The sequence below is a fragment of the Camelus dromedarius genome, chromosome 3 (genome assembly GCF_036321535.1).
Source record: "Camelus dromedarius isolate mCamDro1 chromosome 3, mCamDro1.pat, whole genome shotgun sequence".
NCBI lineage: Eukaryota > Metazoa > Chordata > Mammalia > Artiodactyla > Camelidae > Camelus > Camelus dromedarius.
In genome coordinates, this window is record NC_087438.1 from 27083537 (window position 1) to 27099232 (window position 15696).

The following is a 15696-nucleotide window of genomic DNA, read 5'->3' on the forward strand; positions in this document are numbered from 1 at the left end:
GGGCGCGATGCCCAGCTGGCCGAGTTTTCGGTTTCCACTTTTCCTTCCCAGGCCTCGCCCACTTCCTTTCCCACCGGACCGCGCCAGGCCGCGGAGTCCAGGGGCCGCACCTCAGCAGGGTCCCACCCGCTTTTCCCGCGGACCCCAAGGAGGCGAATTCCTGTGGGTCCAGGAGGGCCAAGAGAGCGCAGCGAGACGGGAAATTGCAAAAGTCCTCAGCCCTCTGCCCTCCCCCGCGGCTTTCCCGTAACTCCCGCCCCTGGGCGCGCGCCCCGCAGCTGATTCATAGCCCGGGCGCGGGGCCGGCCCTGCACGTCCACACACGCGTCCGCGGCGGCCTCGCACCCGCTGCTGCCGCGGCGGCCTCGCACCCGCTGCTGCCGCGCCGCCGAAGAGTCGGCCCGGCTCGCGGAGCTCTCTGCCCGCTGGGTGAGTACCTGGCCGCCCGCCCGCCCAGCGCCTCTCCGCGCCCCTGCCGGCCGCGGCCTCCGCGCTCGGCCCTCCCGCGCCCCGCCTCCCTCGTTGGCTTTTCCGACGGCGAACCCCGGGGACACGGGGAAGAACCCTACACCTTTGCCAGCCTTTCCGGGCTGGACGCGGACCGGAGCTCAGCCGCCTGCTCCTCTGCTCGGCGCAGCCTCAGCCCCGCGTCTTTGGCTCGGGGGTTCCCTCTGCCCGGAGACGGCGCTTTGAGGGGTCTCGCCCGAGGCCCGCCTACCTGGTGCGTAACGCAGGGATGCTAATTCTCTCCAGAGCGCACGCTGCCGGGGCCACCGCGGCGGCCCCTACCCTGCTTTTACGTTCGCCGCCCCACCGCCTCTGTCTCTGGTAGTCGGGGAATGTTTGTTGAGTTACAATTCCCATTTGATCAACTTTGGCCTCTCTCCCAGCACTCCACCATGGGAGTTCATTGCTGTCCCCAACCGCCTCCCACGCCCCTTCCACTCACCTGACGGAGCCACTCCTCTTGCAGTCGGCGGTCTCCTCCACCCCCTCTCCCCCTTACACCTGAAGTGGGAGGCGCTCTCACGCAGGTAGAGCGGGAAATCCCCGGGATGCGGGGGTGCCTGGGACACACTCCACGCGAATGGAAGGGGCACCGAGTTGGCCGGTTGAGCGGTGGGAGCCTTGCATTTGTAACCGCCCCACCCCTGACCTTTTTATAGACAAATCTCTCCTAGGCAAAAAGCACGGAGGGGTTCAAGAACTCCTCTGAGACCGTAGAGCTGGCCGAGGTGGCGCTGGCATCACGGAGCCCAGGGCTTTGCCCCTCAGAGAGCCCTTCCCAGCCTGTCCTTCATCCACTCACCCACGCATCCATCCATCCATCCTGCCTGCCTGCCTGCCCCTGTGGTGGGAGGCACAGCGCTAGGTGCCACTGAGCGAGGACGCCTGCTAACCGACAAGACTCTGAACAAGTTTATTCTCCAACTCAAGAGGCGTCATCATAGGCAGAGGATACGATAGAATTGAATGTGGGAATTCTTCTAGCTCAAATTAAATAAGACACTTTGGGTCTTATTCCCAAATCTAAACTGACTTTGGGGTTAGGGTCAAGTTAATTTATGGCCTCAGGCTCCATTTCCTCCTCTGCAGAATAATAATGGTTCATACTTACTATGAACCAGGCGCTGTTCTAAGTACTGTACGTATGCTGGGCTGTTTAAGCTTCGCCAGTTAGGTAGGTAGTAGTTTTGTCATTCTCTTTATCAGTGAGAAAACTGAGGCCCATAGAAGTCAAGTAACTTGTCTGTGGTCACACAGCTAGCATGGGACAGAGTCAGGATTTGGTTTTGGAGTCTGCTTATAATCTGTGTTGTGCCTCCAACTCAAGGACCCTTTTTGGAGTGACACCCACCCCCTTCCTGTGCTTCATTATTGTCCTAATTTGTCTCTCTCCTGGGATGCTTTAAAATCCACTCAGAGACTAGAAGCTGATGGGCCCCAAACGGTCATACTGGCCAGAGGTTCCCAAACTTCTGTGTCTCAGAATCATTCTTGGAGAGTTTCAAAGCACGAGACTCCAACCTCAGCTACCTACTCAGAATCTTCAGGGCATGCTTAGTTTGGCATCTCCCCTGATAACATTCAGTACTGTTAGAATGCCTCCAATGGCAGGAAGCTCACCACCTGGCATTTCATTGCTGGACAGAGCTCACTCTCAGCTGTAACTTGCCTCCTTGTGGTTCCAGTTCTGCCTCCTGTGGTCCCAGCAAATGTGTCTAAGCCTTCTGTATCAAAGGCCACCTTGAGAGAAAAGGGCTGGTCTTAGGTGTCCAAAAGGGACTGAAGCCACACTGAGGAGAACACTTACACACTGGGTTTCTTTAACCCCAAAGACCAGGAACCCCTACAGGGGTGCACAGAGGTTCCAGAGGCTCTGTTGTTTCTGGTAACCATTTTGTCCTGAAAAAGGCACCCCATCAGAAAGACTATCATGGTTTTGAAAGAGGGATGGGTGGTAATGCGATTTGACAAGAGGAAGGAGTGTGTTTTCCTTGCGGGAACTGGGCTGGAGCATTGTTGGCTCAGATAGAAGGAAAACTTAGTGAGTGTCATTTTGCTCACTTACGGGAACAGTGACCCCTGGCCCTCCTTTCCCTGGGGAAGGAAGTGCACTTTGATTTGAAAAACAAAAAATGTGAAATGGGGGAATATAAGACAAATAGAACACTGTGAAAATACCTTTCACTCCAAGCAGGCTTCCTGGTAGCTGCATAAAGCGAGTGCTTCTTTTCCAGCAGCTGTGTCCTTGCTTTCATGACCTGCTGTTGGTTTTCAGCATTAATTTACTCAAGGTTGTCTGTATTTTCATTTTACGCTTTAAAAATCATACAAATAATAAGCGAATATGTATGGAATAAAATGTAGAAGTACCTTGGTTCCACCTACTCCCACTCAGAAGAAGAAAGGTTCAGGTGGGCACCTACCATTCCCAGATATTTTTTCTTTCTATCCATTGGCATAATATGTATATACACTATGTTTTAGTGTATGCAAGTGAGATCTTACTATCATCATGCAGCTTACGTTTTCATTCCCAAGTCTTAGAGATCTTCCACGTCTGTACGTCCCTCTTTTGTTAATGGCTATGTGTTATTCTAAAGTAGAAATATTTATTCTTATTTATTATTATTTAAAGTAGAACTGTTGATAAATCTTTTCCCTAATTGGTGGACATTTGGGTTGTTTAAAATCATTCAGCATTAGCAACAGGACTTCAGGAAAGAATGTGCTTTCATTTTTGTGCTTAAGCCTGAGTATTTCTGTGGAATAGAATCCTAGGAGAGATATTCTTGAGTCAAAAAGTTTGTCCATTCTTCATCATGATAGATAAAAACCCTTTAGCTTGCACCACTGACCCATCCCAGATACTAATTTAAACGCAGTGCATGAGAATCAGTTTCCCTCATCCTTCCTAACACCAGCTATTATCTTTTTTTTTTAATTTAAGTTTTTAAATCTGGTACATGAATGAAGCCCAATAAGGCATTTTAATTTGCACTGTGCCGATTGCACTACTGCAGTTGAACATCTCTAAATGTTTATGGGTCAGGTTGTCTCCTGTGACTTACCTGTTCATGTCCTGCACTCAATTTTCTATTAGTTGCTTTCCTTTATTTCTATTGATTGCAGAAGCTCTCTGGGTATTCGGAATCTTCATCCTTTGTCTGTTATAGCTGAAGCAAATATTTTTTCCTAGTGTAATTCTCTTTTTTCCCAAATATTTTGTTGTGGTAAAATACATAATATAAAATTTATCATTTTAATCATTTTAAGTGTACAGATAGATCTGTGTTATTAAGTACATTCATATTGCTGTGCAACCATCACCACCATCCATCTCCAGAACCCTTCATCTTGCAAGACTGAAACTCTGTACCCATTAAACAGTAACTCCCCATTCCCTTTCTGCCCAGCCCGTGGTATCACCATTCTACTTTCTGTCTCTATGCATTTCGCTACTCCAGCCACCTCATGCAAGTGGAGGAATCGTATAGTATTTGTCTTATTCTGACTGACTTACTTCCCTTAGCAAAATGTCCTCAAGGTTTATCCATGTTGGAGCATGTGTCAGAATTTCCTTCCTTTTAAAGGCTAAATAATATTCCATTGTATGCATATACCACATTTTGCTTATCTATTTATGATGCTTTTGGTTTTAACTATCTTTGGCGGCACAGAAGTTTTAAATGTTTGTGTAATCAACTTTGCAATCTCATGATTTCTGTGTTTTGTCCAGCTTAAGAAGGTCTTTTTCGTCTAAAAATTATTTTTTAAATTATCTTATTTTCTTCTAATACTTCCATTATTTTGCCTTTTACATTTAGCTCTTTAAAATATCAGATTTTTATATAAAGTAAAAGTAAAATGTAACTTTTTTCTTAAGTTTTAAGCAGTTGAGCCAATACCGTTTATTTAATCATCCATCTTTTTTCCAACTCATTTGAAATTTTGTTTCTACAGTAAAATAAATTTCTATTTATACAAGGGTCTGTTTCAGGACTCTGTTCTGTTTTGTTGGTCTATTTTATCTCTTCTTCTGCCAGTACCACTTGTGTTAAATGCTGCAGCTTGATGATGTGCTCTTACATCTAGTAGTATATATTTGTGCTTTTTACCCCCAGAACATTTTTTGAAATGGTACTCATACATTTTCTTTTTTGTATAAACGTTACACATATCTTGTCAAGTTTAATAAAATCCTGTTGGGATACTAACTACTGTATGTAAAATAGACAGACAACAGGGTTCTTCTGTAGAGCACAGGGAACTACATTCAATATCTCATAGTAACCTCTAATGAACATGAATATATGTATGTAATGTGTATGACTAAAACATGATGCTGTACATCAGAAATTGACACAACATTGTAAACTGACAATACTCCAATAAATTTCAACCAAGAAAAAAAAAAAAAGAATGATGGGAGAAATGGGAAAAAAAATCCTGTTGGAATTTTTCTTAGGATTTTCTTGGATTTAAAATTGTCAGTAATTTATTTATGCCTTAATGTCCATTCTAATATGAACTCCACCCATGGAGAAAGAAGTGTGATGTGATTGGGGAGGGACTCACTTGGTTTCAAGCTCTGGATGTCAATGTGGACAAGTTACTTATTATAGCCTTTCTTAGCCTTAATTTTTTTTTTAATCTTTGAACGAGAATAATAATCGAATCTCTTTTAGAGGACTGTTGTGAAGATTCAGTTAATAAATGCATGTAAATCACTTTGCAAAGCACCTTGCCGGGAGTTAGCATCCGGTACATGCTAGCTGGAGTGGTTTTCATTTTTTTCTTCTGTCCTACTATGGGCTCTGCAGTGTTTCTATTTAGAACAGCACCCAGTAAATCTTCTCCTTTATGTATCGGTAGTGTCCTGGGAGACAAGAACATGTAATAAATATAGAATATAGTGGAGCTTCTCAAACTTCAGTGTGTGTGTGCATGACCTGGGGATCTTGTTTAAATGCAGATTTTTATTCCACACTTTGAATATATAGTCTCTTACTGGCATTTAAAATTATGCTGCTAGTGATAGTATTTCCTGTTGGGGTAAATGTGACTGGTATAACTTGTAAATTGCTTTCTTTTAATATTATATACTAAAGAACTGAAGTATAGTTTTGCTGTTTCCTTTCTTCCTTCCTCCCTTCTTTCTTTTTCTTCTTTTTCCTAAGGAAAGAGGGTTAGTGAGAGCACCAAATATAATAACAAATTCTTAGATCTGAAATCACTGAGACAATGAACTATGTGGATTATTTAAAGCTGTTGACTTATAATGAAGACAGCCCCATAAAATATATTCAGTCTGAATATGAAGTGTAAGTCAACTAATGGGAAAGCCAAGATTACAAGTGTCTTAGCAAAGAGAAAAACATTAAGACATAAGGAACACTTGGAAAACGTAAGATAAAAAGAACTCTTGGAAAGCATGGAATGTGGTTCCACTGTGTGAGAACGCAGTGCGTGCCAGCTCTTGAGAAGGTGTAAATCATCAGGAGCTACGCTCTCCTGTGAGTAAATTGCACACACATCACGTTATCTCTTAGTCACATCTTTCTACTCTCAGTCTTCTTAACAGGGGACTTTGAGCAAGTTAATTTCATAATGCCTAGTGTGCCCATCTGTCCAAAAGGACATTGGTTACTTTCTGTGTTTGAAAATGCATTAGTAAAGTGCCTGCATTTTCTCAGGACTTGAGAGATCACACTTTTTATAGAGAAACACATAACCCCCTCATGGGGTACTTAACAATACCTAATACAATACCATGCTACAGTACCTAAACAATACCAACCTTTTTGCAGGTCCATGTGACAACTATGGGCAGATTTGAATCACAAAAACACTTTGACTCCTTTAACCCTGTTGGAATATATGACTTAAGTGCAGAAATAATGGAATCGCCACTATTTTTACAAGACTGAACCCAATATATGTAAAACACACGTGCACACACACGTGCTTTAAAGAAGGCTTTACGTGGCAGAACTTCTCGCCAGAGTTATCCATAATTTCCCTCATCCTGTTCACCCTCCTTCCCCTACCCACGCTTTGGTAACTGTTTGTAGTTGGTTATGTCTTTTAGGGCCAGTGTGGATCCTTCAAATAGAAGGAAGAAGGAAGCAAGGTAGAAATAGATGTGCAAGAGAGCTTTGGGGAGAGCACTTGTGAGGGATAAAGGGAAAAAGGAGCAAGAACAGGCAGAGAGCACCTTCAAACCCACTGCAGGTCGGACCCCCGTGAAAGGGGATGGGAAAGAAGGAAGACTGAGAAGGAAGAGCTTCCAGCTGCAGGGCAGCTCTGGGAAAGTTTTGGCCCGGGACGGGGAGGCTTTGGTCAAAGGTTGTCTATGAGAGGATCCCCATGTCAGGTGGAGGAGACTTGGCTTGATCATTGTCTGGAAGCAGCCTTGGGGGACTGTGGGGCTCTGGCGTGGATGTGCAGTGGGTCGGAAGGTGACAGTGGGTCAGGCTGTCAGTCAGCTGTGCTGTGACTCTGAACGGGAACTCTGAGTAGCACAGCTATACAGTTGCCATACTTCTCTTCCAGAGGTGGTTTTCTGCACACACTCTTCTGAAACTTACGTTTTCAGTCAACATTTTTTGGACATTTTTCCACATTAGCACATAATTCTATTTCATCCTTTTTAACAGCTTCATAGTATTCCTTTATGGAAATGTGCCATAATTAAAGTTTCTACTTTCTTTTGATGGATGTTTAGATTGTTTTTGTTTTATCCTCAATAAAAACAACATTACCATGAACTGAGGACAAAATTACAGAAATAGTATCAAAGGTAACATACTAAAAATTTTAATAGATATTGCCAGATTTACCTTTTTAAAGGTTGTGCTTTTTGGCCATTAATGAGTAGCAATACCTATTTTTTTAGACTCTTACCAATGCGAGGTATTAAGACCATTTTAAGAGTCATACACAATTACTGTTTTAACTTGCATATATTTAATTGTTAGTGACAGTGTCCAGTTTCTTTTTTCTCTTTCTGGTTATTGAAGTTTCCTTTTTTTGTGTGAATTGTACAGTCATGTCATTTGCCAGTTTTTCTACAGAGTTGGCTTGTCTTTTTAAAATTGATTTCTAAAAGCTGTTTATATGTTAGGGATTGTAACTGTTTGTCATAAGTCTTGAAACTATTGTTCCCAGTTGGCTTCTGGACTTATAGCACTAACATTTTTTTAATGTTTAGTTAATCAGTGTAACAGTCTTTATTGCTTCTGGTTTCATACCATGCTCAGACAGATTACACAAATATTCACCTATGTTTTATTCTAGTAATTTTTTCTTCCATTTTTATTGAGGTATAATTGATATACAGCACTCTAAGTTTAGGGTGTACAACATAGTGATTTGACTTATATCCTTCATAAAATGATTATCACAATATTTAGTGAATATCCATCACTCATATAGATACAAAATTAGAGAAATATAAAAAATTATTTTCCTTGTGATGAGAACTCTTAGAATTTACTCTCTGAATAATTTTCATGAATAGGATACAACACTGTTAACTCTCTTTATCATGTTGTTCATTATGTCCCAAGCATGCATTTATCTTATAACTGGAAGTTTGCACCTTTTGACTACCTTCATCCAGATCCCCCTACCTCTCCCCCACCCCTGGCCTCTGGTAGCCACAAATCTGACCTCTTTTTCTACTGGTTTGTTTGTTTTTGAAGTATAATTGACCTACAACACTATGATAGATAGTCCATAGGACACAACATAGTGATCTGATATTTCTATACATTTCAAAATGATCACCATAATAAGTCTAGTCAGCATACAAAGATATTACAATTGTTGTAATTGTTGACTCTTTTCCCCACACTATACATTTCATACCTGTGACTCATTTATTTTGTAACTGAAAGATTATACCTCTTAGTCTCCCTCACTCATTTCTCTCCACCCTAGCCCCTCCCATCTGACAACCACCTGTTTGTTCTCTGCAACTGTGACTCTGTTTCTGTTATATTTGTTCATTTGTTTTATTTTTTAGATTCCACACGTAAGTTAAATCATATAATATTTGTCTTTCCCTCTGACTTATTTCACTTATTGTAATAACTTCTGGGTCCATCCATGTTGTTGCAAATGGCAAGATTTCATTATTTTTATGGCTGAATAATAGTCCATTGTGTGTGTATATATATATATATATATATATATATATATATATATATATATATATATACACACATCATATATATAGTGTGTGTGTGTGTATATATATATATATATATATTCCACATCCATTTATCTATTGATGGACACTTAGGTCACTCCTGTATCTTGACTTTTGTAAATAGTGCTGCAGTGAACATAGGAATGTGTATATCTTTTCAAGTTAGTGTGTTCATTTTCTTCTGGTAAACACTCAGAGGTAGAATTGCTGGTTCATACGGTAGTTCTATTTTCAGTTGTTGATAATCCTCCATACTGTTTTCCATAGTGGCTGAGCCAATTTACATTCCCACCAGCAGTGCACAGGGTTCCCTCTTATCCACCTCCTCGCCAGCATTTGTTATTTGTGTTCTTCCTGATGATAGCCACTCTGACGGTGTGAGAAGATATCTCATTGTGATCTTCTTTGCATTTCCTTGATGACTAGTGATGCTGAGCATCTTTTCGTGTGCCTGTTGGCCATCTGTATGTCTTCTTTGGACCAATGTTTATTCAGGTCCTCTGCCATTTTTTAATTGGGTTGTTTGCTGTTTTGATGTTGAGTTGTATGAGTTCTTTGTTTATTCTAGTAAATTTAATGGTCTTGCATTTGTATCTTTATTCATCCTGGACTTTATTTTGTTGACGGAAATGAAGCAATATCAAGAATGATCAAATTAACATTAATTGGATTTACTCTAAGTAGGCTCTCATAATCTCACTTGGTCCTCATGGCAATCCTGTGAAGCAGGTGATTTATTCTCAGCTTACAGAAAAGGAGACCGATGCCTGGGTAGTTTAGGTAACTTATTAAGTGCCAGAGTAGGGATTTGACCCTAAGTAGTCTTATGTCAGAGCCCCTGTACTTGACCATTACAGCATCTTTTTCCCACACATGTCTGGGCTAGTACATTATTCCAGGACCATTTTTGAGAATAATGTATCTTTTCTTAAATGATTTGAAATATCATCTTACAGTATTTACTGAATTCCTATGTATTCTTTGAGCCCAGAATAGTCTTTGGATCCAGGTTTTCCATTTTCTTCTTTGACTTCACACACCACTTAGAGACTCAGCTTTAATCCTAGAGGAAGTCACAAATTCCAGGGCTCCTTAATTGAATATTGCTTAAAAAAGGAAATTAGTTGTATGTGAGCCAGTTTGGTCTCATAAGCAGGACTGACCTTACAAAACTGGTAGAATATTTAACTGAGTAGGTTTAGAGAACAAGGAAGAAGTGCTTGGACCCGGGGCATCCCCCCCACCGCCCCCGTGACAGATACTTGAGGAGGAAGTAGTGGTGGAACAGCAGCGAAACCTTGTGGGTGATCAATCCTATGCTGTAATGGTGGAGGCCCTTTCAAAGGGGCTCCCGAAGACAAGTGGCAGAGCTCTTCAAAAAGAAACAAAACGAACCGAACCTGAGAAATCTGGGGAACCTCCAGGAAGTGACATGCAACTTTTGTCTGCACATAGAATTCTTTCACAAGGTGCACACAGCCGAGCACACGTCCTGTTTGAACAGCTTCTTTCTTCAAAATAGTATTAGCACATGACATCATCAGGGCACCCAGCCAGTTCTGAAGAGTTTGGCAACACACCCAAGTTCTTGGGAAGCAAGTGACTGATTAAGCTGCTTCTCATGGGGGTTATTTATGGTGGAGAAACTTCCCAGGAATAAATATTTCAGTAATGACAGAACAAGAAGTGCCAGTGACAAAGGACAGGCTTACATCCTTTTCAAAAGCTGGGTTTTCATTACACAGGTAGTATTCACACTGAGGGGTGTGCCAGGGCGTCTTGTTTTTGCAAAGAGACACTGTTTGAATGAGAAGTTCTACAAAATGAATGAGTGATTTTTCTTTTCCTTCCTCTCTTTTTCTCCCCAAAGAAGGAATATCAATGGAAGACTCTGACTTAGGCAATATTTGGCCACAGAAAAAGTAGAAGGTCCTGAAAAGGAATCTATTTGAACTAAAATAAAATTGAAAGCAAAGAAGAGAGAATGTAAGAAAATCAGTACAAGTGTTGATTCATTTATTAGATATTGACTGGGTAGCAGCATGTTCTGGGACTGTGGCAGACAGCGGGGAGTAAGATCCAGGCCTGTCCTCAAGCAGCTCGCAGTATGGTGGACAATGATGGAGAAGACCTGAAAAATAGAAGTGAACAGGTTTGAGAAAGGACCAAGAAGTGGTGCAGATGAGACAGGAGACCCATCTTTTCCTTTCTGAATTCTGCTGCTCCCTGACTCCCTTTTCCTGCTGGAAATTGGACGTGGCAATGCTCCTCACTCAAAGTTGTGGAGAGAGAAAGCTTGCTGAATGAAGGAAGAGGCTGGGTGGCTTCTTCCAGGCCAGAAGCAGAGGTTTGGAGGAAAAACCAGCCACTGCTTGGTGCTCCCTGAGCGCGTCTGGGGAGAACGTGCCACGTGGCCGGCTGATGCTGAGGGACTCACCAGCCCTTACCCTTCGGGTGACGTAGGAAGGCCTGGTCTAATCCTGGGCCAGTTTCAATCTGCATAATGGGATGTAGAGTAGGGTGTGGAGCACCCCAGAGTTTCATGCTTGGACCTCTCTCTCTTCTCTGTCTGTGCTCTTGGAGATCATCCAGGCCTATGGCTCTAAGTACTATACCTGTGCACTGAGGAAGCTGGGGTATGTACCCCGGCCAGGACCCCTCCCACGAACTCCACACTATGTATCCAGCGAGCTACTTGACATCTCTGCTGGGACAGCAAGTAAGCATCTGAAATATAACATGTCGTAAATTGGGTCTTGACAGAGCCCACTAAATCACTTTTCTGCTTCTCTGTTAATGGTGATTCCATTTTTCCAGGGGCTCAGGCCAAAATTCTTGGATCCACCTATGACGTCTCACTCTGTCACCACCCTGCACATCCTGCCAGCTCTGTCTCTAAAATCTCACTCGAATTTCACCACCATTCCCGCTGCCCTGCCGTCACCCTGGTCTAAGCCTCCCCTGCACTATTGCCGTGACCTCCGCCTGCTGTCCCTCCTGCCACTCTTGCCACCTTCAGGATCTTCTCATTAGAGGTTCCTTCCTGTCCAGTATAAGTCAGACCATGTTACTGCTTTGCTTAGAACTCCCCAGTAGCTCCCATCTCACTCAGTAGAAGCCAAAGTTTCTGAAGTGTTTTCCCTGTCTGTTCTCCCTCCCTGTGTGCCCTCTGGTTCATCTCCCATCACTCACCTCCTGGCTTATGCCAACACCCGTCTCCATGTTTTTCCTTGACTGTGCCCAGCGCTCTGCCACCCCAGGATCTTTGCACAGTCCACTCCCTCACCTCTGTTCCTGGGAGACAGCTGCCGCACTCCGAGTAGGATAACTCGAGGAGGACTGATGGAAGCGATGTGGGAGGGGCCACACGGGCTGTGAGCAGTCACCTGGGGCTTGGAAGCAGGTGGCTTTGAGCCCTTGGTGTCTGTGTTTTCCCCACAGCATCAGGCTCTGTGCCATCAGGAAACTGTTCCTGCAGCATTTCCCAAAGAGGGCTCCACGGGACTCTCTGGGATGTTCATCCCTCTGCTGACTCTCATTCTGCAGGTTTTGATGAACTTTATTGGTTTTACAGAAGGTTCTCAGACAGCAGCTAGGACTCGCAGGGCTTCTGCAAAAAGTCCTGAAGTGTCTGAGGCCTGAAACATCAGGAGGGCGGCTGCCTGGTCACAACACTAGACACAGTCACTTTGCTCTGTGCAGGCAGTGACCACTGTGTTCCAGCTGCCACCCATCCAGCATGTGTAAAACTGTGCCCCTCAGAACTGATCAAAGGAAAACCAGGAAATGTGAGTGGCTGCTGGAGCGAAGGTCCTCAGCCTCACAACCTGCCAGGGGTGAGACGGTGGGGAGGGGCCAGCTTCCAGACAAGACTGTTTCGGTGATGCTCAAAGACTGTCCTGAGATACCCAGACCCTAGAAATTCACCCCTCGTAAACACTCACATCTTTCAATTTCATTCTACCACAACTTGTATTCTGTAGTTTCTGGCTACCCTCAAGTGGTAGGTTGCCTCTAACTTCTAGTTTTAAGTTTCTCTGCCCCATGACTTGTTTAATTTTTGCAACATGTTAAGTATTTGATTTACTAGAATGCCACGTTTTTAGAAACATCTTAAATAGTCTTTCAGGCAGAGAACACGAGACAACATGCATCTCACCCACTGAATCACCTGCTTCTGAATCAAGGGGATGAGCTCTCCTCACAGTGGTGGCTCTTTGTTTTCCTCGGGTGACATAAATTTCAGGAGGATGGGATGGATGTCTAAATGCACGGTGAATGTCAGACGTCTCACTTTGGATTTGCCTTTGCCCTCCCTTTGGTTCTGAGCAGAAACCATTTTCTCTTGGACCAGTTTGCCCTCCTGGCTTTGATATTCAGTTGTAACAGGAACGTTTCTGAAGTTGGCAGGAGAGATTTTAGCGCAGTATGAATGACCTGTCACCAAAAACAGAAGTAGCAGACAGCGGTGCTTAAAAGAACAGGAATAAAAGCTGTTGTTTGCAGACTTTGGCTCATATGTAAGCAGGTTTGACCACCATCATTGAATGGCTTGATTTACCCTCTTCCTGTCTTCACTGTTGTCCCCATGTCTTGTAAAACGCTGTTTAAAGAAAATGGAGGGGGTGGGCAGTGACAGTGGGTGACCTGGTTCACTGAATTTCTAGCTTTTGATGAAGCCCAGGTGACCAGACAGAGGCAAAAGTTGACTTTGAATTTTTTGTTGCTTCTCTCCATGATGATTCAGAGGTTGAACTAGAAAAGTGAAATTCAGCGCTTCCCCTGACTAACACGTTTGTTGCTAAGCTGAGAACATATTAGCCTTCTTGAGGTCATCCAGGCTCATTCTTTGTGCCCTCAGATTGTCCCATGGTCAAAGGACCTGATGATTCAGTGAAGTGCTTTGGCCTGTAGTCTACAACCCTCTTCCAAGGCCAGGAAACCCGGAAATTATTTTGAACAATGAAACTGTCTCCTGAATGAATGTGCTCATTTTTCTCAGGTGAAATTTTAATGAGGGAAGAATGGAGATGACTCCCTCACAAAGAATTAGTTCAAATTTGGCTCTTCTGAGACTATGGCCATTTTTAAAAGTATTTACCTTGTGTTTGTCTATTTTCTCTTTCTTTACCCACCTTTGCTTGGTCTGAGGAAGTCAGTGGATGCTTTATCTATTGCCACACAGCCTCAGTGGCACATCTGGGAACATCTGCTCTAAGCTGGGTGTGGCTGGCTGCTGGCTGCTGGAGGCTGGCCCCGGGCTGGAGCAGCTCCGGTGACTCAGTTCTGCCTCCTGTGTTGCTCACTCTGCTCCTGGGTCCAGGAAAATAGCCCAGAAATGTTCTTCTCGTGTCCAAGTTGGGAACACAAAAGAGCGAAGAGAAATACATAAGGTGTCTTGAGGCCCAGGCTCCAAGCTGGAACCCCATCACTTCTGCCTCCTTTATGGGCCAAAGCAAGTCAGATGGGGCAGGGGAATAGACTCTTATGGTGGGGGGCCAGGGGACTCCAAATTCACATGACAGGGGACATGGATGTAGGGAGGACGGGAGAATGGGATCCTTTAATGCCACTGTCTTCCACAACTGGTTCACAGAAATCTGCTCACAGCTAAAATTAAATAAAATTGTTCTTCTCTGTAATTTATCTTTTTCAGAAAACCAGAACCTATGGCCCTCTTTGCAGTCTTTCAGACATCATTCCTCTTGGCACTGCTGTCCTTGAGAGCTTACCAAAGTGAAGGTAAGATGTGGAAAGAACGGTAAAGAAAAAAAAATCACAAAGGGGAAAAACAAGGTAATTGGTGCTCTGGAGAAAGCTGAACAGGTCATTCTTCTTTGGAAATTACTTGGAATTGGTGAGTAGCAATGACCACCTTAGTCTTGACCTTCCTGATCTTGGTGGCTCATTTAACTAAGTTTCCCCTTAACCCTGATTTCCTGGTCAGTGCACTGGTCACTATGGCACTTGCCAGTGGACCTGATCCTGTAGAATTTCATGGTCAATCTATGGTACATGGCCATTACCAGAGGAGCTCCTTCTGTGTTTGCTGGGTAGCGATGGGGGATGCCTGACCAGTGTTAGCCGCAAGGTTAGAACAAATTGTGATGTCCCACAGCTACACTCATGGAGAGGCTATTACCTGCAAGATGATTAATGCTAAGTGCTGAAATGCTGTTTATGGGTAAAGAAATAGTATTTGTCACTTAGCTACTCCTCCAGTGAAGTTATTTTACCACAAATCAACTTCGTAAATAAAGTCAGTGAGCATTTAACACCATTAAAATATTTATGGGTACTTTATTCCTTTGAGACTTGAGAGAGTTCCTGTTGGTTTACAAAGTTTATGCCGCTCTCACCTGTGTTTGGTAAAGTTTTACATTTTCCTCTTTCTATGTTTATTCTTTGCTGTGTACTCCCTTTGTAACAGAGGCTACAGTCGTGTGCTCGTAGTAATTACTCACACAATTCCTGTCCATGGATTCCTGAAAATAATGTTTGCAAGAAATAGCCATAGGATTTTTCTACTTCCCTTTAAACTCTGTTGAAAAGCTATTTGGAAATAAAAGGGAGACTTTGCTCTGATAGTTCTGGTGGCTCAGTTCTGTCTGATATTCTTTGGTTCTGGGTTTATTTATTTATTTTGGTTCAGGGCACTTGAAAAGATGCTACTTTTACGGTTTCATGACTTCTCATTCTATTGACCTCACTTGCTAAAATCTAAGCATGACACAGCCGGGCTGAGTGGGTGATCTGTACCATCAGAATGTTCTGCTTCCCAGACAGACCCATGGCCCCAACTCCAGGAGACCCAGAGAATCCCAGACTTGCAACTCCAAGCTTTTGGCCCAGCTCACTTCCCTAATGAAGTCTCATTATCTGATCCAACAACTATTTACTGTGTGCCTCTGCTTAAAAGGGACTCTGTTCTCAGAGCAGGCTCTGCTGCTCCCCCTCTCAGCTTCCTTTTTCTAGAT

The 15696-nt window shown here is 43.5% G+C and overlaps 1 protein-coding gene across 3 annotated transcripts in view; it reads left to right on the plus strand.

Annotated features, from left to right (window-relative positions):
* Positions 1–327: 327 nt before the first annotated feature.
* The window catches only part of OSMR (oncostatin M receptor), a 51581-nt gene continuing 36212 nt past the window's right edge, over positions 328–15696 (plus strand). Inside the window, exons 1-2 of one of the 3 annotated variants that reach the window (XM_031444234.2) lie at positions 328–429; positions 14376–14461. In XM_031444234.2, coding sequence (XP_031300094.1) covers positions 14389–14461 — 73 coding nt within the window. In that variant the 5' untranslated portion in view covers positions 328–429; positions 14376–14388. Of the gene's footprint in view, positions 430–638; positions 722–14375; positions 14462–15696 lie in introns of those variants that run through there. The other 2 variants (XM_064480228.1, XM_011000602.3) reach the window with 2 other exon arrangements.